Source organism: Kryptolebias marmoratus, linkage group LG9 (assembly GCF_001649575.2).
Source record: "Kryptolebias marmoratus isolate JLee-2015 linkage group LG9, ASM164957v2, whole genome shotgun sequence".
In the NCBI taxonomy this organism is placed as follows: domain Eukaryota; kingdom Metazoa; phylum Chordata; class Actinopteri; order Cyprinodontiformes; family Rivulidae; genus Kryptolebias; species Kryptolebias marmoratus.
In genome coordinates this window covers 21270509-21290554 of record NC_051438.1, presented here as the reverse complement: position 1 = coordinate 21290554, position 20046 = coordinate 21270509, and the positions used below count along the sequence as shown (strand labels likewise).

The window sequence follows — 20046 nt, the reverse complement described above, 5'->3', positions numbered from 1 at the left end:
AAGATCATTTAGGGAACATTGTATCTTAAAATCATGCAAATCAGCTTAAATTATGTCAAAACAATAATCAAACAAGCTTAAACATCATAAATTCTCAAAATTTATGATTTATTCAACAAATTAATTTGCTTGAGAGAGTCACCTATGAGTATTTAAATCAGTTGTGGGTATTTTGTGCTTAAATTAAAAAAAAAGGCCAAAAATAGAAACAAACATTTTTCAATCTTGAGGCCCTGATGAGGAACTGGTTCTTCGTGTTAGAAAACAAAAGCATCACGCAGATAATACACTGCTAATGTCTCATCACTTCTGAAACCACCGTGCCTTATTTAGCATTGTAAATAAAGTGACGAACATCATCAGGGAGGTGACGCATGTGACTCTAAAACAGGGACAAAAATAAAACACTGCACACCCGAAGCCCTCTGCGCTGAACGGTAAATCACGTTGATGTTTTTATGAGTTTTAACCTTTTACATATGACCTGATTATCATAAGTTCTTTGAAAGAACAAGAATAAACGGAGCAATAAAGAGAAACCACAGTTGTATGTGGTGCAACAATAATTTCCTGCTCAGGTAGGTGAACATAAAGAGTACATAGACAGATCTGACGGAGTGCAGTGATTGAAATAACACTTCAACACCTCAAAAACAGCTTTAGCTGAATGTAAATTTATAGCAACAACATTCACTTCATGTTTTTTAAAACAACATTTAGTGTCATAAAATAAAATGCATCATGTTTTTTCAATCATCAAATTAAAACAACAGGGGAGTCACCCCTTCAGGATGTGTAAATCCATCGAAAATGTCTCACAACTACTGAATAACTGCAGGGTGTAAAACAACAGAAATCTGTAAATTCCTTAATGTTTAGGTGTTATGCATGGTGTTGTGGATTCTTATTATCTTCCAGTAAAACGTAAAAGACAGAAAGTGATGAGAAAAGTCAAAGGCAGATATCAGGCTAAGTCAGGGTGGGTCTGCTTTGCATGGCCTCATCAGTCCAGAATCAGGCCACTGTGGATCCCTTTGTCTCACGCGATTACAATGAAGCCCTTCACAACCCCGGAGGAGGATGAGGAGGAGCAGATTATGAGAAGGAGCCAGGCACTACAGGCCACCAACTACGAACCCGGAGACAGACTCGTGTGAAGCAGAAACACAACTTTCTCCCGACGTGAAAACAAATTTAACGTGAGTGACCTGAAACGTTCAAAGAACAGCAGGAGGAGCTACATTTCCCTATGGTTAGCATCCCCGCAGAAGTACTTTGACAGGCAAATGTAGTCAGATACGTGCATATAAATCAGAGACTGCCCCACATTTGTTCCCTCTCTCATTTCAATGTTAAAACAACAACAACAAGCTCTTGTTGTGACAAAGCAAACGTGATAAAACAACAGCAGCTTCTGAAAAAGCTATAGCTACCAAAACATGGGGTCTCCAGTAGAAATAAAAGCTAATGGTTCCTGTTAAAGAAGTAATTTGATAAAATATCAAATATTTCTTTTTCACGTGAATTTCCAAAGGTATATTATATGTGAACAGATTCCCATGACTACCTTAAATTAATCCCTCTCTATTTTGAATGCAGCTGAGATTAGATCTAGCATCCATCAGGAAACACAAACTAATCTACAGACAGATATAATTTACATTTCTTTGTTGAATAGTAGTGTTAGCAACATTAAGTTTAAGAAGACCTCTCACCAGGGAAGGGTCGAGGGCTTCGCTGGCTGACTTGGACGTCGTCATGGCGCCTTTCTGGCGGTCAGTGCTGCGGCTGCGCACGGGTCCCCTTGGCGGGTGCAGGGGGCTGGCAAAGGCTGAACGAGGACACAGGTGATACTCTGGTAAAGGACACAGTCATCGCAGGGCCGGGGGGTAGCACAACCAGCGGGAGGATTGAGAAACGGCCGAGGTGGGCAGCAAAGCAGCAAGAAGCGAAGGGGAGGACGAAAAGGATCGATAAAAAACAAAAAAACAAAAGGGAGAGTAGGAGAGAAAAGGGAGGGAGGGGGTAGATGATGGCGGGAAACAAATGCAGAAGAGTGTTTTTGTGAGAGGGGAGGGAGAGCACACAAAAAGCACTTTGTTAGATATAGCACTTTATGCAGGAAGGTTGACTTCTAAAAGCTTTGACTTAGCAGGAAATAAATGGGATATATGAGCAGAAAGCCACAATCTTATATAAAAAAACAAAACAAAAACAGCTTTTTCTGCACACAACATAAATCTGAACATAAAACCACCAACACCAACACTGAACACACATATTACAGCACAATGATGTATTAGTACACTGAACACATAATGTGTCACTTCTCGTTTTTCATTACACTAAAAAAAAGATTGTAATATGGGTCCTTTAGCACTTCCTGCCATTATTATGCAACTATTTCAAAATAGGCAGAAAACCAGCTGAGATTTATGTGCATGTAGGACGAAGAAACAAATTTTGTGTTCCTACTTTTAAGAACAAAAGTGGTAGCCATGCTATTGTGTAAATAAGTAGCAGAAGAAATAGTGCTGTCCTCCGTCTTGCTGTGTCAGATTGAGGGATTAACCTTCATAATCCAGAGACCTGAACTACTCTTCCTGCTAAACAAACGTGATCTGTAATTCATTCTGACTGTGCAGTGAGCTGCAGCGATGACTGAGAAACGGATCCTGCCACAAGCATCGGTGGATGAGTCATGTTTCAGCCGAGGCTATACTTAGCAGAGGATCTATAGCTGTTAATGGATTCATAATGGCCTGTCGATAAACATTATAACCTAAAACTAACACTGGAAAAAAAAACTAACACAGCAGCTCTAAAGTGAGTCAGTGCTTCTTTAAAAAACAATGCGTTGCTAATTTATGTAACCTTTAACTCTCAACATAATATTTAATATGAAAAGTCATCCACTGACGCTTTGAAGCTTACATGACTCTATAATATCAGCATCAGATTAGTTTTATCTTACAGGCGCACAGAGTCAGGAGAAATGTTTAACAACTAGAACACGTTCTCCGCAGCGGAACAGTCTCATTCCAATGCAAAAAGAACCAGTAGGTAAGCAGCTTAGAGTAAATCTCTCAGCATGGACCATGAGGCTCCTCAGATGGAGAGAAATGCCCGCAGCAACGTCTCCTGGACTGCTCGGCTCAACAAACAGCCAATTGTTTAAAGATCTGTGAGCTGGAACAGCGTTTATCTAAATATTTACCAACTCCGTTATAACACGAGTCTAATTTACAGCAAGTAATGACATATGGATATGTAATAAACAGCTGATTACTAAGAGTAAACATATTTGTGCAATTCCACCACCACCACCACCGAGGCCATAATGAATTCTTCCTAAAGCACGACGGTTTACAGCATGGCAATGGGATGAATTTATCTAGAGAAGCAATACTTGGAGTGACTGAGCAGGGCAGGGATTTGTGTTTAGCCATCCCTCCTCTCCGTCAGGATCTCCCGAGCGGAGGTTACCTGATGCATCTGTTCCATCAGCGGACAGGGCGGCGGCGCTCTTGCTCCTAGCTAGTGAGGCCTGGGTGGGGGTGAGGAGGCGACTAAGGACCCCTTCATCCACAGCACTTGCCGGTGGCCGGTGGGCTACACGGCCGAAAAATCCCCAAAAAGACAGCAAAAAGGAGAACGAAAGGGGGCCAAGAAGGAAAGATTGGATAAGAATGTGGAATAAAGACAAAAGAAAGGTCACCATGTGATTCAACAGGAAAGAATCAATGTACAGAACCAAAGGTTATGTCTCCGTAATCATGCATGGATTCCTCATAAACCGTGATCCTTTCAGTTTTCGGTGATGTTAAACGAAAGGGGACAGCCAATTACAGGACACCATGGATAACTATGGAGATAAATTGTCTGTGAACTGACAGGAATTAAAACAGCAGTCAACGCATACAATGAGGACAAATCAATGGTTCTCTGAGCCACAGGGAAAATAAACCATTAGTTCCTTCAAAGAAAAGCAGGTGAACAGTGTTGTGTGAGAAGTGAAACAGACCCGAGTGACAGGGTGAGTGACTGTGATCCTGCAAAAGTTCTTTAGCTTCTGCTGCACAACGATTTCTGTGAGACAAAGATGGTGGCAAATACACTCATCACTTCTGAGCCAATCAGTTTTACAGCAGAAATTAAGAGCTGTTGCTTTTACAAAATGAAGAAACTAAAACCTCTCCCACTGAAGTTGTTTTTGCCACCAAACTACAGAGGATAAACCACACTAGGTGAGAACTTTTAGAGCAGATGGGTTGAATCTTTAAGGGCGAATGCAGATTTGGGCTCTTTTGTAGCCCTTTACTGAGGCAACATCTGCTGGTGACAGGCTCGATTTTTGTTAATTGCTGACAGCTTGGCAGCATTTTGTTATCTTTGATCTGAGTAAAAATGTCAGTATTTAGCCCGTTTCTACCTTGGGACATGGCTAAATTAAAAAAAGAAAAGAAAAAAAGACATTAATAAGCTTTATGTTATTAATATCAGTAATGGGTGTTGTGTTGTGGTACAAGTTAACTACACAGAAAACGCATTTGCACAAGACAGGGATATTATCATTATTCTTTGGCACAAAATGGGTGATTAGGCTGAAGAACAAACAAATGGTAACACAGAGACTTTGATACAATGCTGTCGACAATTCCTGTGCACTCTGGTTTCTGCGAGTGGCACTGACACACACCAAACTGAAGCAAGAGCAAGTTGTATGCAGCTGTGACGCCATCTTGGAGGGAGAAGACAACCGACAGTTTGAGACAACCGAACAATGAGATTTGTTAGAGGAGACAGTGCACAACAAATTCGCTCCTGTGTTAATGCTTCAGACAAAAAAAAAACAGAAAAAAGGTTAAAAAAAAAAAGAAAATCAATTGTTAGCGAGAAACGTGGCACAGAGCTGGACCTGCTAGGTTAGGAGAGCAAGAAAGTTATGCATTTTTATGCAAGTTATTATTTTCCAGCAGATCACAGTTAAATAAGAATGCTGAGAAGTAGTTTTTGAGCTTTCAATTAGAACAAATTGGGGGTCAAACTTACAATGAATTAAGACATTTATAACAAAAGGAAGTTAAAGGGAAAAAAATGAGCTCCATGAGAGTTATATGAGATAAATAAGCATTTCTTCAAAAGGTCTTAGGCTACGTTTATACTGCAGGCAAATGCGAAACATATCGATGTTTTCATGGCAGTGAGAACGTGACAAGTCCAATTTGTTTTCAGACCCAGGTCTTTTCCGTATGTGGTACTGAATCGGATACATATCCAATGTTTTTCAAAGGGACCGCAGTGTGAACATTCATGTCACGTTTCAACCGACTTTTACATCGAATGACAGGATGGATGAACCTCACGTTAAAGTCCCAGCTCTCTGGGCTCCAACTCTGCATCCACACAAACCTCTGCTCCAAAAAAAGGTCATCATTAACATATAGGCTCTTTTTATTCTCAGTCTTCTTTTATCTTTTACCATTTGGATGCACAATTGGCCACGATTTGGACGGCAGCTTCAGAATCAATACGCACACGTTAACACTCACAGCGTCCATATTTACTTCTGTAAACTTAGCGTGCGGAGCGTGACGTCATATCTTCTTCTGCGCATGCGGCTCATTTCAGGAACTGGAGACTGTTCACACTGGAGTCCGATGGAGGTCGCATTAAAAATGTGATGTGAACGGTCACGCAAATAAATCAGATTTGAGCAAAAAATCAGAACTGAGCATTTAGACCTGCAGTGTGAACGTAGCCTTAGTTGCAGAAAGTATTCTTCAGGACTCCCGAAGTACCACTGTGTCCAGAATGAGGAAGCCATGAAAGCTGCATGCTTGTTACTTAAAAGACAGAGGCCTGAGCAATGCGTGCTGACTTTAACATGCTAGCCACCTTGATCATCCGTCGTCCCCTTATCAGGCTTGGCAGGGGTCTGCGCTCGGCCCACACTTACTCGTGTGAGGGAGGAACTTCTCTTCTTCACAGAAAGGCCTACAGACATGAGAGTGGAGTTACAGCTGAACAGGAGCTGGAGGGAGTCGACAAGGAAAAGCCCGAGAAAGAGTTTGCACGTCATGTGCACTTTATTTGGCCTTGTGCAAGTCACCAGGCCAGAACTAACAGCAGCTGATGCCCTTGTTTAAACAAATAATGCCTGAATACACAGACACGCTTTTTTTTTGTCCCATCTGATCAAACTGCTGTGTTCCCACTAAACCAGAATTTCCTACTTTGTTTCTTTTAACAGCTGAAAGTGTTTGTAAAACACCAAGCAGGAAGCTAACTTGTTGACAGAGCTGAAAATCTAATGGAGCACTGTTTCTGTTGAGAAATGTGTTGTCTTTAACATGAGAAGAAATTATGGAAAAAGGGAGGGTGATCTTCTGCACCTGTCTGTTCCACCTGAAGCTTTTTGCCATCTTCCTTACTGGCCTGAGCAGCCATGCCATTGCTTGGCAACCGGTTACAAGATGAACTCCTTGGCTTAACACCTGAGAGACGACAACGAAACACCCATTGATGAAATTACACAACAGCATCTTGAAGTTGGTCCCTCCGATGTCTTAGAATAGACTCTCCCATCAATCTTAGATTAAAGCTGTGCACAATTAACCCCCTAAAAAAGAATCAAAAGTGAAATAGACAAAAGGCACTTGTAACCTATAGAAGCTATGTAAACATCAATCTCCTAAATGAGTTTATAATTTATTCTTGAGCATAAAACCAAATACCTTTCTCTGTATCTAAAATATTTATTGTGAATTATTGGCTTGTAAGTATTGCAAAAGAAAAGTAACTACAACATTTTGTTAACAAATTGCTGTTTAATGCGTGCAACCTTTAATTGTTTAGTAGATTTCGTTCAGTACCTAATAAGAAACACAGTAAATGTATGCAGCAGAGTCGTGGAACAAGAAAGACTGAAGCATGTTTACCCATCACTCTGTGCACCAACGAGCCTGTGTGGCAAACACTGAATATGACAGGGGTCAAAGTTCATTTTAGGCTTAAAACTGACCGAGAAGGCTTTAATCCATCTCCTCTATTGGTAGTCATATATTCCCATGCACAATTAATCACATACAAACACATTGGTGGACATGCCTGATGAAAACTGTCTGCTGTACACTATGTGGGATAAAAAGCAGCACTTTGAATGCAGGGCTGGTGGGAGGGAAGGAGAAGGCGAGGGAAAAGAGGAGACTTACGTTTGTCAGGTGATCTGAGGAGTGCAGCAGAGGAGGAGGACAAACGTTTGCTGATGCCAGCTTCAGATGGCTGTTTCAGGTTGGTGGTGGATGTGGAGCGCTTGTCAACTAAAAGCAAAGAGGAAGAACAGACAAGGGAGGCGGGATTTACACAGGAAGCTAGCCAACAGGAGCGGGATTTCAGGTGCAGACGAGGGAGTACGAAGTTCAGCTACTTAGGTAAAAGAAATAAAGCACTCACCCCTGCAAAATTACATCAACAGTGAAGCCCGTGCACACATTTTAAATCCTTTTTCTTCTCTATATCACGTTATTATTAAAAAAACTGAAGTAACATTCAACTGTTCCTGTATAAACACCACATGCTTGAGTTAAACTGCACAAAAGAGAAAAGCATGAACAAAACTACACTGTCAATAGCAAATACAGTAATAGTTTTTATTTATTTATTTCCAATAGATTTAATACTAAATCACCAATGTAACCTGGCTGTGCATGACAGTAGGGCTGGGTAATGTTACCTAAAGTTAGTCTCAGAATGAATTGTTCTGTTTACATCGATTAAATTGCCTAAAACGAAATAAGTTTTAAAGGCACTTGGGTTTTTGAACACGTATTGAACAGAAATGTTTCAGCATGTAAGGTGTATGAGTAAACACTGTTTGAACGGATTGTTCACTAATTAAACTCTTCTTGGTATTTTTCTTGTACATATACTCAGGACATTCTGTGGCAGAATTTTAAATAGACTTAGCAACTAAATATATATAACTTTGTTTTGTTTTGTTTTCTATTGTATTTACTAGATCCAAAGAGTGCAGACACAAGTATTGTGGCTATTTTGTTCTATCACAGTTTTGTGTGTTTTACTAATGTTTTTGTATGTTTAAGTTCCTAACTGTACATACTCTGCATATGCTCATGTGAAAATTAAAAGTATTATGAGACTTTATATGTGGTTTAAGAAAGCTTCACAGTTTTAAGTGTATGCTGACTGCTCATGTAGAAGATTCCATTTTTTAGACAAAAGTAAACATCCTGAGTAACAACAGTAAATATGTGTTGATTGCAAAGTTAAATTGATATATTTCATTATTTTGCCCAACACTACTCAACACTGTAGATGGAGCAACAGCAACATGTTCAGCTAATAACCAAACCCAAACACTTTCAGAACAAAAGCTTCATATGCAAAGACGTTAGTGGAAAAAACTGCCAGTTAGAAAGCAGGTGGGGATTGATGGTGCAAAGGGGAACCAGGCTATCTGTGGTGCCAGTGCCAGTCCATGCTGTGCTGTGCTGCGACATTAATGAACAAATAAACAAAACCTTGTCCACTCCTTTGTGGCTTTTCTGACGAGGCAGATGAGACAACTATAGTTACTGGAGAAGGGATGCTGGCACCAGAATCTCCTGTGGGAAAAAACAGCTCTCAGGCAGGAGCAAAAACACACGTTGATGGGGAGAGAAAAACAGCAGTGAAATCTGGCCAGTAGTCATTAGTTCTGACTTGACAGCTACTGCCTAAAACACAAAGTGTAGTGGGGCAAGTTAGACTGTATCTGCCCTGAGCATCAATAACTCTTTTTACCAAATAGTTGAGAACACTGAACCTTTAGTGCACATTTGGACGAGACTGAACATACTTGGTGAATTTTATTTCTTGTTTTTAAAAAGCGAGGCGGTCTAAGTGCACTGTATGAGTGCTACATCAACAGGAAGGTGTAACTGAAACTGAAAACGAACATAAACAGCAGATAACGAGCTCTACCTGCTCGTCCGTCTTGATCTGCGGCCAGTCCCCCCCAAGACCATCTCTTCTGCCTCTGCTCCAGCCTCTGACTCCGCTCCAATGTTCGCCTCATCACTGCCTCGTAGTGTTCCTGCAGCAAACAGAGGCAGAAGGGGAAAAATCGAAGTGCGGTTGTCAGTGTGTGCAACTCTGCCACCATCCCTTTGATTTATTCAGGAAGGGAACAGTGGAAAGTTTACCCGAAGATTATTTAAGTTTTAACAACCGAGCATCAGCAGAGAAAGCTCTGAAGCGTTTCCCGGCTCTGTTGTCAATACCTTTTCTTCCTCGTTTCTCTGTTTCCTCTTCTCCTCCACAGCCAACCGTTTCTGCTCCTCCTTCCGTCGCTGTTCCTCGACCTTTTTGTGACGTTCCTCCAACTGGCGCTCCACCTGCAGCTTAGCTTTGCGGTCCCGCTCCATGATCTGAGACTCTCGCACGGCTGGCGACACACACAGATTGCGAATTCATGGAAGGTGAATATAGGCAGGGGAAAAATAGTTTGTTAGCTGCCTTCTTATTGGACTGCTATAATTTTGTTATTAAGAGCCTACAACAAAGGGTGGCCAACCCTGGTCCTCGAGTGCCACTATCCTGCATGTTTTACTTGTTTCTCAGCTCCAACACACCTGATTTGAATCAGTGGGTGATTAACAGGTTTCTGCAGAACATGAAGAGGTAATTTAACCACTGAATCAGGCATGTTGGAGCAGGGAAACAAGTAAAACATGCAGGATAGTCGCCCTCGAGGACCAGGATTGCCCACCCCTGGACAGCAAAAACTTATTTTGGCATAAGGCTGTAACTACTTTTAAAATTTATCCATTTTCTTCTGGATTTTTAAAAGTTGATCAATAGTTCATTGCGCCTCAAAAATATTTTTAAACAAAAAGCTTTCTTACCCTGTTGTCTATCTGCCTCCTCTCGCCTCTCTTTCGCTACTCGCAGCCGGTCGTCTACTCGAAGCGCGGCACCGTCAATCACTGCAAACGTACAGATGTATATGTGGTTAAATGGAAAACTATGCACAAAAATGCAGATCATTAGAGGGAGAGGAACAATGCAGGAGAGCGCTACAAAGGCTTTGCATCAAGTGGACAGATGTGTGCATGTGACTCATAAATGAGCTGCGTCAACGGTTACAGGAATAAGATGATGACCAGCAGTAAGCCACACGAAGAGGCTGGTGGAAGTGGATTGGGTTGCATCTAAATGTTAACACTGCAGAAGACAAAGGAGTGAGAGGGCTCTGTTTTTTTGTTTTTGTGTCAAAGTGTGGTGTCGCTTACCTGGCCTACACCCCTGAGGTTTAGCTGATGTGTTCGTTGTAGGGCCTGGACTGTTCCCTGCCAAGTTACGCCGCTCCTCTGCTTGTGCCTGCGCGGCTGCAGCTGTACAAAACCAAACAAAGACGACCAAAAGTTACACACAAAACTACAGTCACACTGTGCCGCGTCTGATAAAGCAGACATGTTGAATAATCTCAAGAAAACAGTAGTTTTGAGCATTCAAAACCTGCGATAATCAGGTTTTTCTTCCTGTGCACTAGCAGAAGAGGGCTATTTTAGAGACATTTCAAGCAGCATAACAATCCTAATATTAGGCCATCAGACATAAGCATCCCCACCCTTTTATAAACCCTGTTGCCAAGCACATACTTCTTTTCTGACAAGCTTGGATGGATGTGATGATGTGGGAAGAATATTCTGAATCAAATCCCTGAACACTTCCTGATGTATGGCTAACATTTATTCCAATAATTATTCACACTGCGCTGATCAGCATGCAGGAGGTGACCAGAGAGGGGTTACAAAGAGGCTTCCAAGGTAACATGTAGGTTACCCTTTTTAATTCAATTCAAACAAACCTTTTTTCAGGCGAAACTATTACCGTGAACAGTAAGCTTAGGAAATAACGAGGGAGAAAGGAAGGAAATGGTGAGGAAATGATTAAGCTTTTTGAGCCCTTGTATCTGTCATGAGCTTCTCTCCCTCCTGTTGCTGTATATTCAGCATTACGGAACTGCTGACAAAAAAAACAAACCAATCAACAGTACTGAGATACTCACAGGATGGATTTAAACTTTTAAACATGTTCTGAAAGGCTCCCACTCTCTTAATTGCTAATATAAAACTCCACTTTTGTCTTAATTATGAAAACCAATGCAATCCTACACAGACACTATTATTTTTAAGGTAGCTTTGCATCCAAGTGTTTCCTCAAATGTTGTCAATTTGTGACACTATGTGAATCAGATTGAACTCATCAAAGTCCACGAAACATTATAAACTTTCTCAAAAACACAAAAGAACAAACTGTTGTCCGTTAAACATGTAAAGCTATATGTACCATCGATTGAACCTTTAAATTTTCAAGCCTTTTGGCCCCTCTTACATTATGGTTTCGTAATATAAACATGAGCAATGCTCCTTTTAACCAATCTTTGGTCATTCACCTATGAACAAATCAAGTTGGTTAAGACCCTTGACAACACATCCCACTTCACACCTACTAGGCTCTGTGACTACCTCCTCTGGCCAGAAGAATCAACTTCAACCTCCCATCCTACATTGGTTATTCCACACAACACCCATAGTGGAAAAAGGCATGTCGCGCTTGGCTTAAAAATATGATATACAACACAAAAACTTTACTTTGCACAACAGTGTTATTACTTTAACTTAAATAGTAGTTTTGAAATAGTTTTGTTTAAATCTAGGATAGCTATATTCAGTTATGTGTCATGTTTCCTGTTCCTAATTAGAATCATTGATATGCTGCCAATTAGTACTTCCCTTCTTAATAAATAATACTATCTAGTGTTTCCCCTGGCATTATCAAAAGGGAGCTCCTCCTGGCTGCACAAGACTGAATGTTAACTATTATCAAAAGCAAAACAAATTATTTGCTCCCTTGATTATCCACGGTCTGTCAAATCTCCACCAACCCCCTCTCCTTTTACGTGCACACCACAGCTACTAATGGTTTCTCAAAGTACAAAGCAGTCTGCCCGTCTGTATGAAAATCAATTCTCTCTCTACTGCCTTTACCAGCCCTCAAACTGAATAGCAGGCCTCTCATGCATGACTTGACAATGCCAAACCGAGTGGTAAACCAAATACCAAATACTTTCATGCTTTGCTTACAGCATAACCCAAAATGTGCTGTGGTGACAAGGGCAAAGAAACCCAATACAGAATATCCAGAAAAATTCTGACAGAAAGCCCCCAAAAAGGATGGATTTTCCCAGTATATTAGTTTGCTTCACTGTTAAAAGAGCCAAAGTTACATATGAAGCAAACATATACCACTTTTGGACAAAACTAAACTAATTTCAACAAAATATTCCAGTCATGTCAACAAACAAAGCACAAAAAAAAATTGAGGTCATGTCATTTACACACATATTGGCAGATGAAAGGTCACATCGTATTTGACTTTCTAAGGTCACATCTTTGTTCAATAATATTGGCTACAGCTACAATGAAGTAGCATAATTCTGATGTAAGTTTCATAAATCGCATTGTGTTTAAATATTATAAAGCCTTCTAAAAGCACTTAATTGTAAAAAGCAACATTAACAGCTTAGCTTACAACTGAAATTCTCTATTTCAGCTGCATCATAATAGGGCAGACTTTCTACTTCAGTAAACTCAATTTTTTTGTCTTGTAGGGGGAAGTAAAAGCTGACAGGAAGAGGTTGAAGAGGTAGCAGATGTTCACTTCAACAATGCAAACTATTTATGCATATCGCTGACTATAAAAACCCAAGTTAACACGACTAGATAGTCAAGATTTTACAGAATTTCAGGATTTCAGAAGCCCAGTGAATAAGGAGCTAAATGTATGAAAATTAAGATGTAATAAAGGCCCAAGGCTGTTATATTCATGAGTTGATTAAAAAAAAAAGCTTGCATGAGATGGAGAGACACTGTTTCCCCAACAGAACTCAAGAGAGGCAGGTGTGCTCCTAGAAATGAAAAGAGCCAATGAGAGGAGCTCACTCTCATCACTCTCATCGCTATGGAGACGTGCACACATTAACATACATCACCACTGCTGGGTTGGACAAACTTCGCTAAGACATAAGAGACAAAAACAGGGAATTTTAACACAGCTGCTGATTTGGATTCCAGACTGATTAAATGTATTAAATTGAACAGCGTCAATATGTCTTAAGAAGAGGGACGCTAGGAAAATATTTGAGCTCCAGTGTGCAGCAGAAAATATGCTGCTTCCACACAATTTTCTTATTATCATCAAATAGTTTTCTAACGTACTGTGGTTTAGCCTAAAGTCAGTCTTCAGAATATGGCACCATAGAATTATACAGCTGTTGTGATATTGATTTTAGCAATTTGAGGTGAGCAAAAACACAGTAAAAACAACTTTCTAAGCGGAGCAAAAGAAGTCATCAGTTAATTACAGTTCGGCCCCGGGGGGCTGGGTTATGATGGCAAGGTGAAGACCAATGGGGGGCTAATAACGACCCGAACAAAACCCCAAACAGGAAACAGGCCAGTCTGCATCACATCAAAACTGCCCCAGTCAGCTATTACAGAAATCAATTGGCACATTTAAACATCTTCTGTCACATACACAATTGGAAGACTGAACCAAAAAAAAATAGAAAAAGCAAAAGTTAGATCAGTTGATCTTTTTTCTGTTGCTTCTTCAAGCTCCAGTCTTTCTGCAGCTAAATGACTCGCTGCTCAGGAAGTGTCTGGCCTGCTAAATATACGTTCAGACCACCATTTGGCATTGAAAACTCAAAGTGGGTGGACTTAAATCCAAACAAACACAATTAGAGGGAGGATATGCTGACAGAACGACTTAAAGAAGCCATGTTTAAAATATATATAAAAAAAGAGAAAACCACTTTGCCTGTGCATAGGAGTACACATTTGTGTAGCTGAAGGAAATACCAGTTCAAAAAAATACAAATCTGTCACTTTTTTAGCACCCTGCTTTAGAAAATATAAGTTTGTTTTAAACAATTGGATATGCAGGAAAGAAAATGAGCACTTCTCCAGCTCCTCACCTTCCTCTCAACTTTAAATTATGCTTCATTCCCTCCACCCCAGTAGAAGGAAGTCCAAACTCTTTGCTTCAGCTTTTTGCTATCTTATAACAAGCAAACTATCCTTAAAAGTTAAATAATCCACCCCTGAAAGAAATGAACTACTAATAATGACTGATTAGTACTTTGTGTGAGGTTTCATAATTTGACAGGAAAACAGAATCCTTTTTTATTATTATTTTTTTCTTCTCTCATAACTGAAGGTTAAGAAACACAAACTTTTAATGTGCCATTGATTATTCCTACAAAACTATCTCATAAAACAAACATTTCTTAATTGCAGCATCCTAATACAGCAAGAAAATAGAAAAATACACCAACAGTGACATTTTAATAACAGAAAAGCAGTTCAGAGTTTGTGAAGCAAATGTGTGATCTGGCTGCACATTTAGTTTCTCAGGGTTTTAAATACAATGCAGAGTTTGGAGAAACAAAACAATATAAACCACAGTGTGATAGTGTCTAAAAGATGCATCATTAACATCTAACGATGAATGGACTGCAGACAGGAAAACTACAGGTATCTGAGAATCACAAACTGTGTTTTTCCAACAGTTTGCTGAATGCCGGTGTGATGCTGTGAACTGTCCAGCTGAGTAATAAGGCTACTTTCAAAAGATTACAGTAATTTGAGAACAAATATTATTCTGAAAGAAAAGATCCACGGGTGAGGAGACAGGAAAGAAGCTAAGTGTCTCATTAAATTCCCTAAAATTCATCTGCGAGACAAACGCCTCTGAAGACAGTCTATGTAAGAGTGCTTAAGTACGGTAATCCCTTTGTTATTTGACCAAAGTGAGTCACAAACATTCCATTAAGACCCCAGGAAGTGTGTCAATTTCTATAAAAGAAGCAGCATGTGTAGTTAGCACTGTAGTTTAAAGTGTGTGCTTTAAACTACCAGTGAAATCAAAAGTGAAATAATCTTGACTGACTTTTTGACTGAAATTAAACCACTGGTAATTTACATTCATTCTTATCCTCTTTAAGATCTCAGGTCAAATGCCTCTGCTGATGCATGCTCTCACAACACACACAGACACACACACACACACTAACTTATCTAACTAATCTTCCATGGGATTATCAAAGCCTGTTCATGCAAAGGTAAGCCTTAGCTATTTGCAGAACCAGCAGAATAATGATGACACATCCCAGTGTGTCAGGGAGTCCTTTCCTCCAGCACTGGTGTCCAACCCTGGTCCTGTAGGAACACCATCCTCCATGTTTTAGATGTTTTCCTGCTCCTCAGCAGGTCTTCAAGTTCTGCAGAAGCTTGTTAAGGCTCCGGCATAAGACGTCAAGAATTCGGTTCGCGGTCACGTGGACGTGAGACGTTCGTTTCCTCGCACACACCTTTCATCGTCCACAAGACGCTCGGCTCAGAACTCCCAGGAAGCTCCTCCATCCTTCTACGACGTTAAAACGGGTTTCTTCCCGCCGGCCTCTCAACCCTGTACAGATTTTTGTTTCCCTCACTGCAACCAGACGTGTTAATTAAACAGACAGACAGCACACGCCGTTTGGCATTAGCAAACTTGACGGTGAACAATAACGAGCAAACGAAGGGAACGTGTCCCGATGCTGCCCGGCCGAGGTGAACTTCCTGCAGGACGCCACGGCCACGAAGAGCCGCCCGTGTCTCCGCGGTCTCCTCCGTGTTCAATAACTGATATCTCCTTCCACAAGCTCTTCCTCAACTGACTGTCTTTTATAGTTCAGAGGTTCCTAAGTTTTGCTGGAACAGTTGTGAAGAAAGAAGCAAAACCACTCCGGCTTTTCCTCATAAACAACTTTTGACCAATCACACGACGCTTGGAGCAAACGCCTGTGAGAAACAGTTCGACCCGGGCCTGGACGAAGAAGCTATGAGAGCAAAACAAACCACGTGACTGAGAGCCGACTTCCTGACCTCTCATGGAGGATGCAAACAGCTTCAGTCATTCAAATCAGGTGTGTCAAACCAGGGAAACAACTAAAACATGCAGGACAGCGGCCTTTCAGGACACCACTGAACTAGAAGTATCAATTTCTTCTACACAGACTGGGGCATTCACACGACTGAAAAATTTACAAATATATCATAACATGTAAGGACCACTCCAATTCTAACTCAACTTTTTGAGTATTACATCATGGCAGTCAACTGAATGCAAATTGTGTGTCCCCTATTAACCTCACGCCAAGGAACAAACTGTCAACGACATCAGTAATTACTTTGTTTATACGACCCACAGAACCAAAGCAGTCTGGAACCAACAGTGCAGAACCAAACATCTTGTCCCTCGAGTTTGGTATATGAAATAAAAGAACCGTCTTTTGCATCTCGCATTTATTTCTGGTCCTGGTTGTCGTCTGTAACTCAGCAGAGTTAATAATTTGCATTTAGATGCGTCACATCGCGGACATGGAAGATCCTGAATCGACTTTCAAATATCAAAACTGGACTTTGTTAAGATTAATCTGTGCCGCCACTTTAGGAGTCAGCTGTGTATCCCAATTGGGTTACCATAGCTTCCTGGATTAGAAACATGTTGCAGTGAAGATGTGCGTTTTCAAATCATTTTCTTCTTTTCTTCTCTGAACCCTGAAGAATTTATGTCTGTAAGTAATAATTAAAGTTATTACAATATGACTGTCTTTAGTGATGACTCTGAGATGCTTGGTTTGTGTATAAAAGTCCAGCGATAAACACAATGCTAACTGCGTTAGTTTTTTTATGGCATTTTCAATGATGAGTTAGCAACGAAGCTAATTGTTGGTCAGCAGCCTGTGATTAATAAAGTTTTTTGACATATGTTAATGTGCACTCTTTATTAGGCATTAAAATGAGTAAATCGGTGTTTATTTATGTAAAAAAAGCCATAATCAAAATGCACTGATAACTATTGTATAATTGCAAGGCTGTCTCTGAATTGGAATGAAATCAGAGGATATTGTAGCCAACAAAAACAAATTGTACAAAACCAGTTTTTCTAGCTGAAAAACAACAGAGATGCAGAAATATCAGCGCATTTTCTGTTTAATTGCATTTAAACGCCAAAAAAGAAAAGAAAAGAGCTTTAGATGACAAAGGAGTAGTTAAACGAAACAACTAGATCAGTTCTGAATATTACCTACGCACGATGAATGAGAAAAGAAATGTAAAATATACCAACAATGTCTGAGAACGCAGCTACTCTGGTGTTTGTGTGACAAAGGTTTAGACGGAACACAAACCGGCATCATTTGCCATTCAAATGGTGTGTGTAGGTGTGTGTGTGCAGACTTAAAAGCTACAAAGAGACTGTGATGGGTCATTTATGCTAAAATAGTAAAACTAAATTAGCCTACAAACTGAATTTTGATGTTCATTTTCCACTCTGGTCAGATTCCTTCGGTTCTTGGATGTTTCTCATACTTTTAATTCCTTAAAAGCGCGTGCCGAGCTGGGATGTGGATGGGAAGGCCATTTGAGATGCGAGTGTGTGATCCCCTGTCGAAAAGCGGCGGGGAGAGTTTTCTCCTGCCTCGCATTCTTGTGGACGAGACGATGCACATGAGCCGGATTCCTAACATTATCTCGTTACCATCAGTCCTCCACGCCGACTGGAGGTCAGTCAGACTTTCGCTCGAGACGTCGCTTGATTCCTCATAGAGCCAGGATTCCAAGCGTGCAACTCCAAACTTAGCGAGGATATTTTCATAAAGCCACAGAAATGGGCGTTCATCGGGCCCAGATTAAAAAACGCCGACTGGAAAAGTGAGGGGAAACAGGAAGATGGTCCACATGCAAGCAGGACCCAGGAGTTAAAAAAAAAAAACCTGCCTACACCCAAACTGGGTATGCAGAGAACTCCGTCATACCCTAAATCGCTGAAACACACCCCAACTGCTGCTCCAGCCATAACAAACCCTGCATTCATGCCCACAGACACAAACCATAAACATCCAGGTCTGTATGGACCCAGTTCATCACAAGAAGAAACAAAATAAACACACTGACAGAACCTTGTGTCCAAAAAGGCAGGGGGTCTTTTTGCTTAACAGAGCTTTTTTTGACTGCTGGTCTAACCTATAAGGCACATCTTATATAAGAAGAAGAAGAAGCCTAACAGTGTCTCCAACCAGAGGCCAAAGTTGTGTGTTTGACAGTGCAGCTTTATCTGAAATTCAGGTCACTCTTTGTTGCATTTATCCACCCCATGGAAGTGGAGGGGGTTATGCCATATGCCAACAAAATAAGCACGAACTGAAAAGCAGTAAAGAGGAGACTAGAGGAGGAGGAGGGGGGAGAAGATCACAGATGAGGCTGAAGCAGGAAACGAGCCGGTAGATGCGTCTGGAGACATGTTATCTGATAGTCCGCGCTGTAAGCAACAACTCAGGACCTCTTCCAAATTTAATGCAAAAATTACGCCACAACCCGCGATCCCTTCGACAGGGCATCCGGAATTGGAGTTTTGTCAGCAGTTGCGGGGACTCTTGAGAGTCAGTGTCAGAAACACCAAAGCTCTGAATGCGACTAAAACTGAAGAAATGCTAGAAAGAAAAAAAAAAGAGAGGCGAGTCGTTGGCTCCGAAAACACACACAACGCTGCAACTTTAGCTAAGCTTTGAGCTCCAACCCGTCGCTTTCAGTGAGTGGCATTAGCTTGTTTAGCTTTTACCTACTTCCAAAGTTAAAATAAATGGAGCTAGAAGCTAGGTTTGACACCCCGGAGAGTAACTTTTGCTGGAGAAGTTGCAGATTTGTCCGCCGCCGCTGTAAGCAGGTGACCGGATAGCGAGCTAACATCATTAGCCGGTCAAAGCTTGCCGCTCAAAAAAAAGAAAAAGAAAAACCGGTAAACGGCCGTCCGCGAGCTCTACGAACTACTTTCTCACCCTGCTGGACTCGACCGGGTCGGGAAAAACACACGGCCGCGATTTTTTTTATCTTACCCATTTGGGCTCGCAAGCCTTTGAGCGTCGTAGCACCCTCCGCCATTTCTCCGAAGTTTTCCTTCTCTAGCTCTGAACGCAGCGGCGCGCGACACCGGTATGACTCCGGACACCACGGGGACGTGGACACCAAAGACAAGCTAAACGAACGAAGATGTCTTACTCTGACAATACTCTTACTCTGAAAATAGAAGATCTTTACGCTCTCAAAGTACTTTAGTATGAACCTATAATGAGCTCACATGAATCATATACATTTAAATAGAAAGAATATTGTACTTATATGCTATACATTTATTTTTACGAACTGCTCAAAGTAGGTTTTAGGATGCAATTGTAATACAAGCATATTCATTTCTTTATAAGTTTATTTGGTCTACTATAAGTAAAAAAACAACGTTTGGTTATCTTTTTATTCTACGCTCATAAGAACGAAATGCTAAATAAAAGGAGTGCAACAATAAATGTGCGTACTGGTACATCATTTTTAATAGACGATCTTAGGAAAATAGATGAATGCCGGAAACGACGCTGGCGGGTTGAAAAATCACATCAAACAGCGCCATCTAGTGGCAAATGTTCATTATGTTTTTCCCCCCTAAATATATTAAAAATAACAATAATAGTTACACAATATAAAGGCGTTTGCAACTTAGCAATACGGTTTGTGAGCCATTAATTAAAACAGATGCAGTATTTTTTATAGAAAAAGAACTAAAATCATACTTTTTTTTTTACAATGTAAAAACAGTTTGTGAAGTTTAGAAACTTTCCGAAAAACCTAACAGAACTTGTTTACCAGTTGCCTATTCTATATTTTGCTTTGAAAAGCAGTGATGGAAAAATTAAAAAGCCTTACCAGATTTAATGCACCGAAGAATCTGGAGACCCAGAGATGAATAAATGGCAAACTGTGGGAGGATGATAAAATTTTCTCGGAGCTCGAGTTTCTTTCTCTTACCGTCAACACTGTATCCTCTGTCCTGCTTCTTCTCACATGCTTTAGCCAGAGGGCTGCTCATCCATTTTACATTGTA

At 40.7% G+C, this 20046-nt stretch overlaps 1 protein-coding gene across 11 annotated transcripts in view; it reads right to left on the bottom strand.

Annotated features, from left to right (window-relative positions):
- Positions 1-20046, bottom strand: part of map7d3 (MAP7 domain containing 3) — a 27644-nt gene extending 7598 nt beyond the window's left edge. The window contains exons 1-11 of one of the 11 annotated variants that reach the window (XM_037977562.1): positions 19869-20046; positions 10296-10397; positions 9909-9989; positions 9285-9448; positions 8986-9097; positions 8544-8627; positions 7215-7322; positions 6396-6497; positions 5899-5997; positions 3487-3612; positions 1716-1855 (exon numbers count right to left, since the gene is read on the bottom strand). In XM_037977562.1, the coding sequence (XP_037833490.1) occupies positions 1716-1855; positions 3487-3612; positions 5899-5997; positions 6396-6497; positions 7215-7322; positions 8544-8627; positions 8986-9097; positions 9285-9448; positions 9909-9989; positions 10296-10397; positions 19869-20031 (1281 nt within the window). In that variant the 5' untranslated portion in view covers positions 20032-20046. Of the gene's footprint in view, positions 1-1715; positions 1856-3486; positions 3613-5898; positions 5998-6395; positions 6498-7214; positions 7323-8543; positions 8628-8985; positions 9098-9284; positions 9449-9908; positions 9990-10295; positions 10398-19009; positions 19132-19868 lie in introns of those variants that run through there. The other 10 variants (XM_037977563.1, XM_017408310.3, XM_037977565.1 and 7 more) reach the window with 10 other exon arrangements.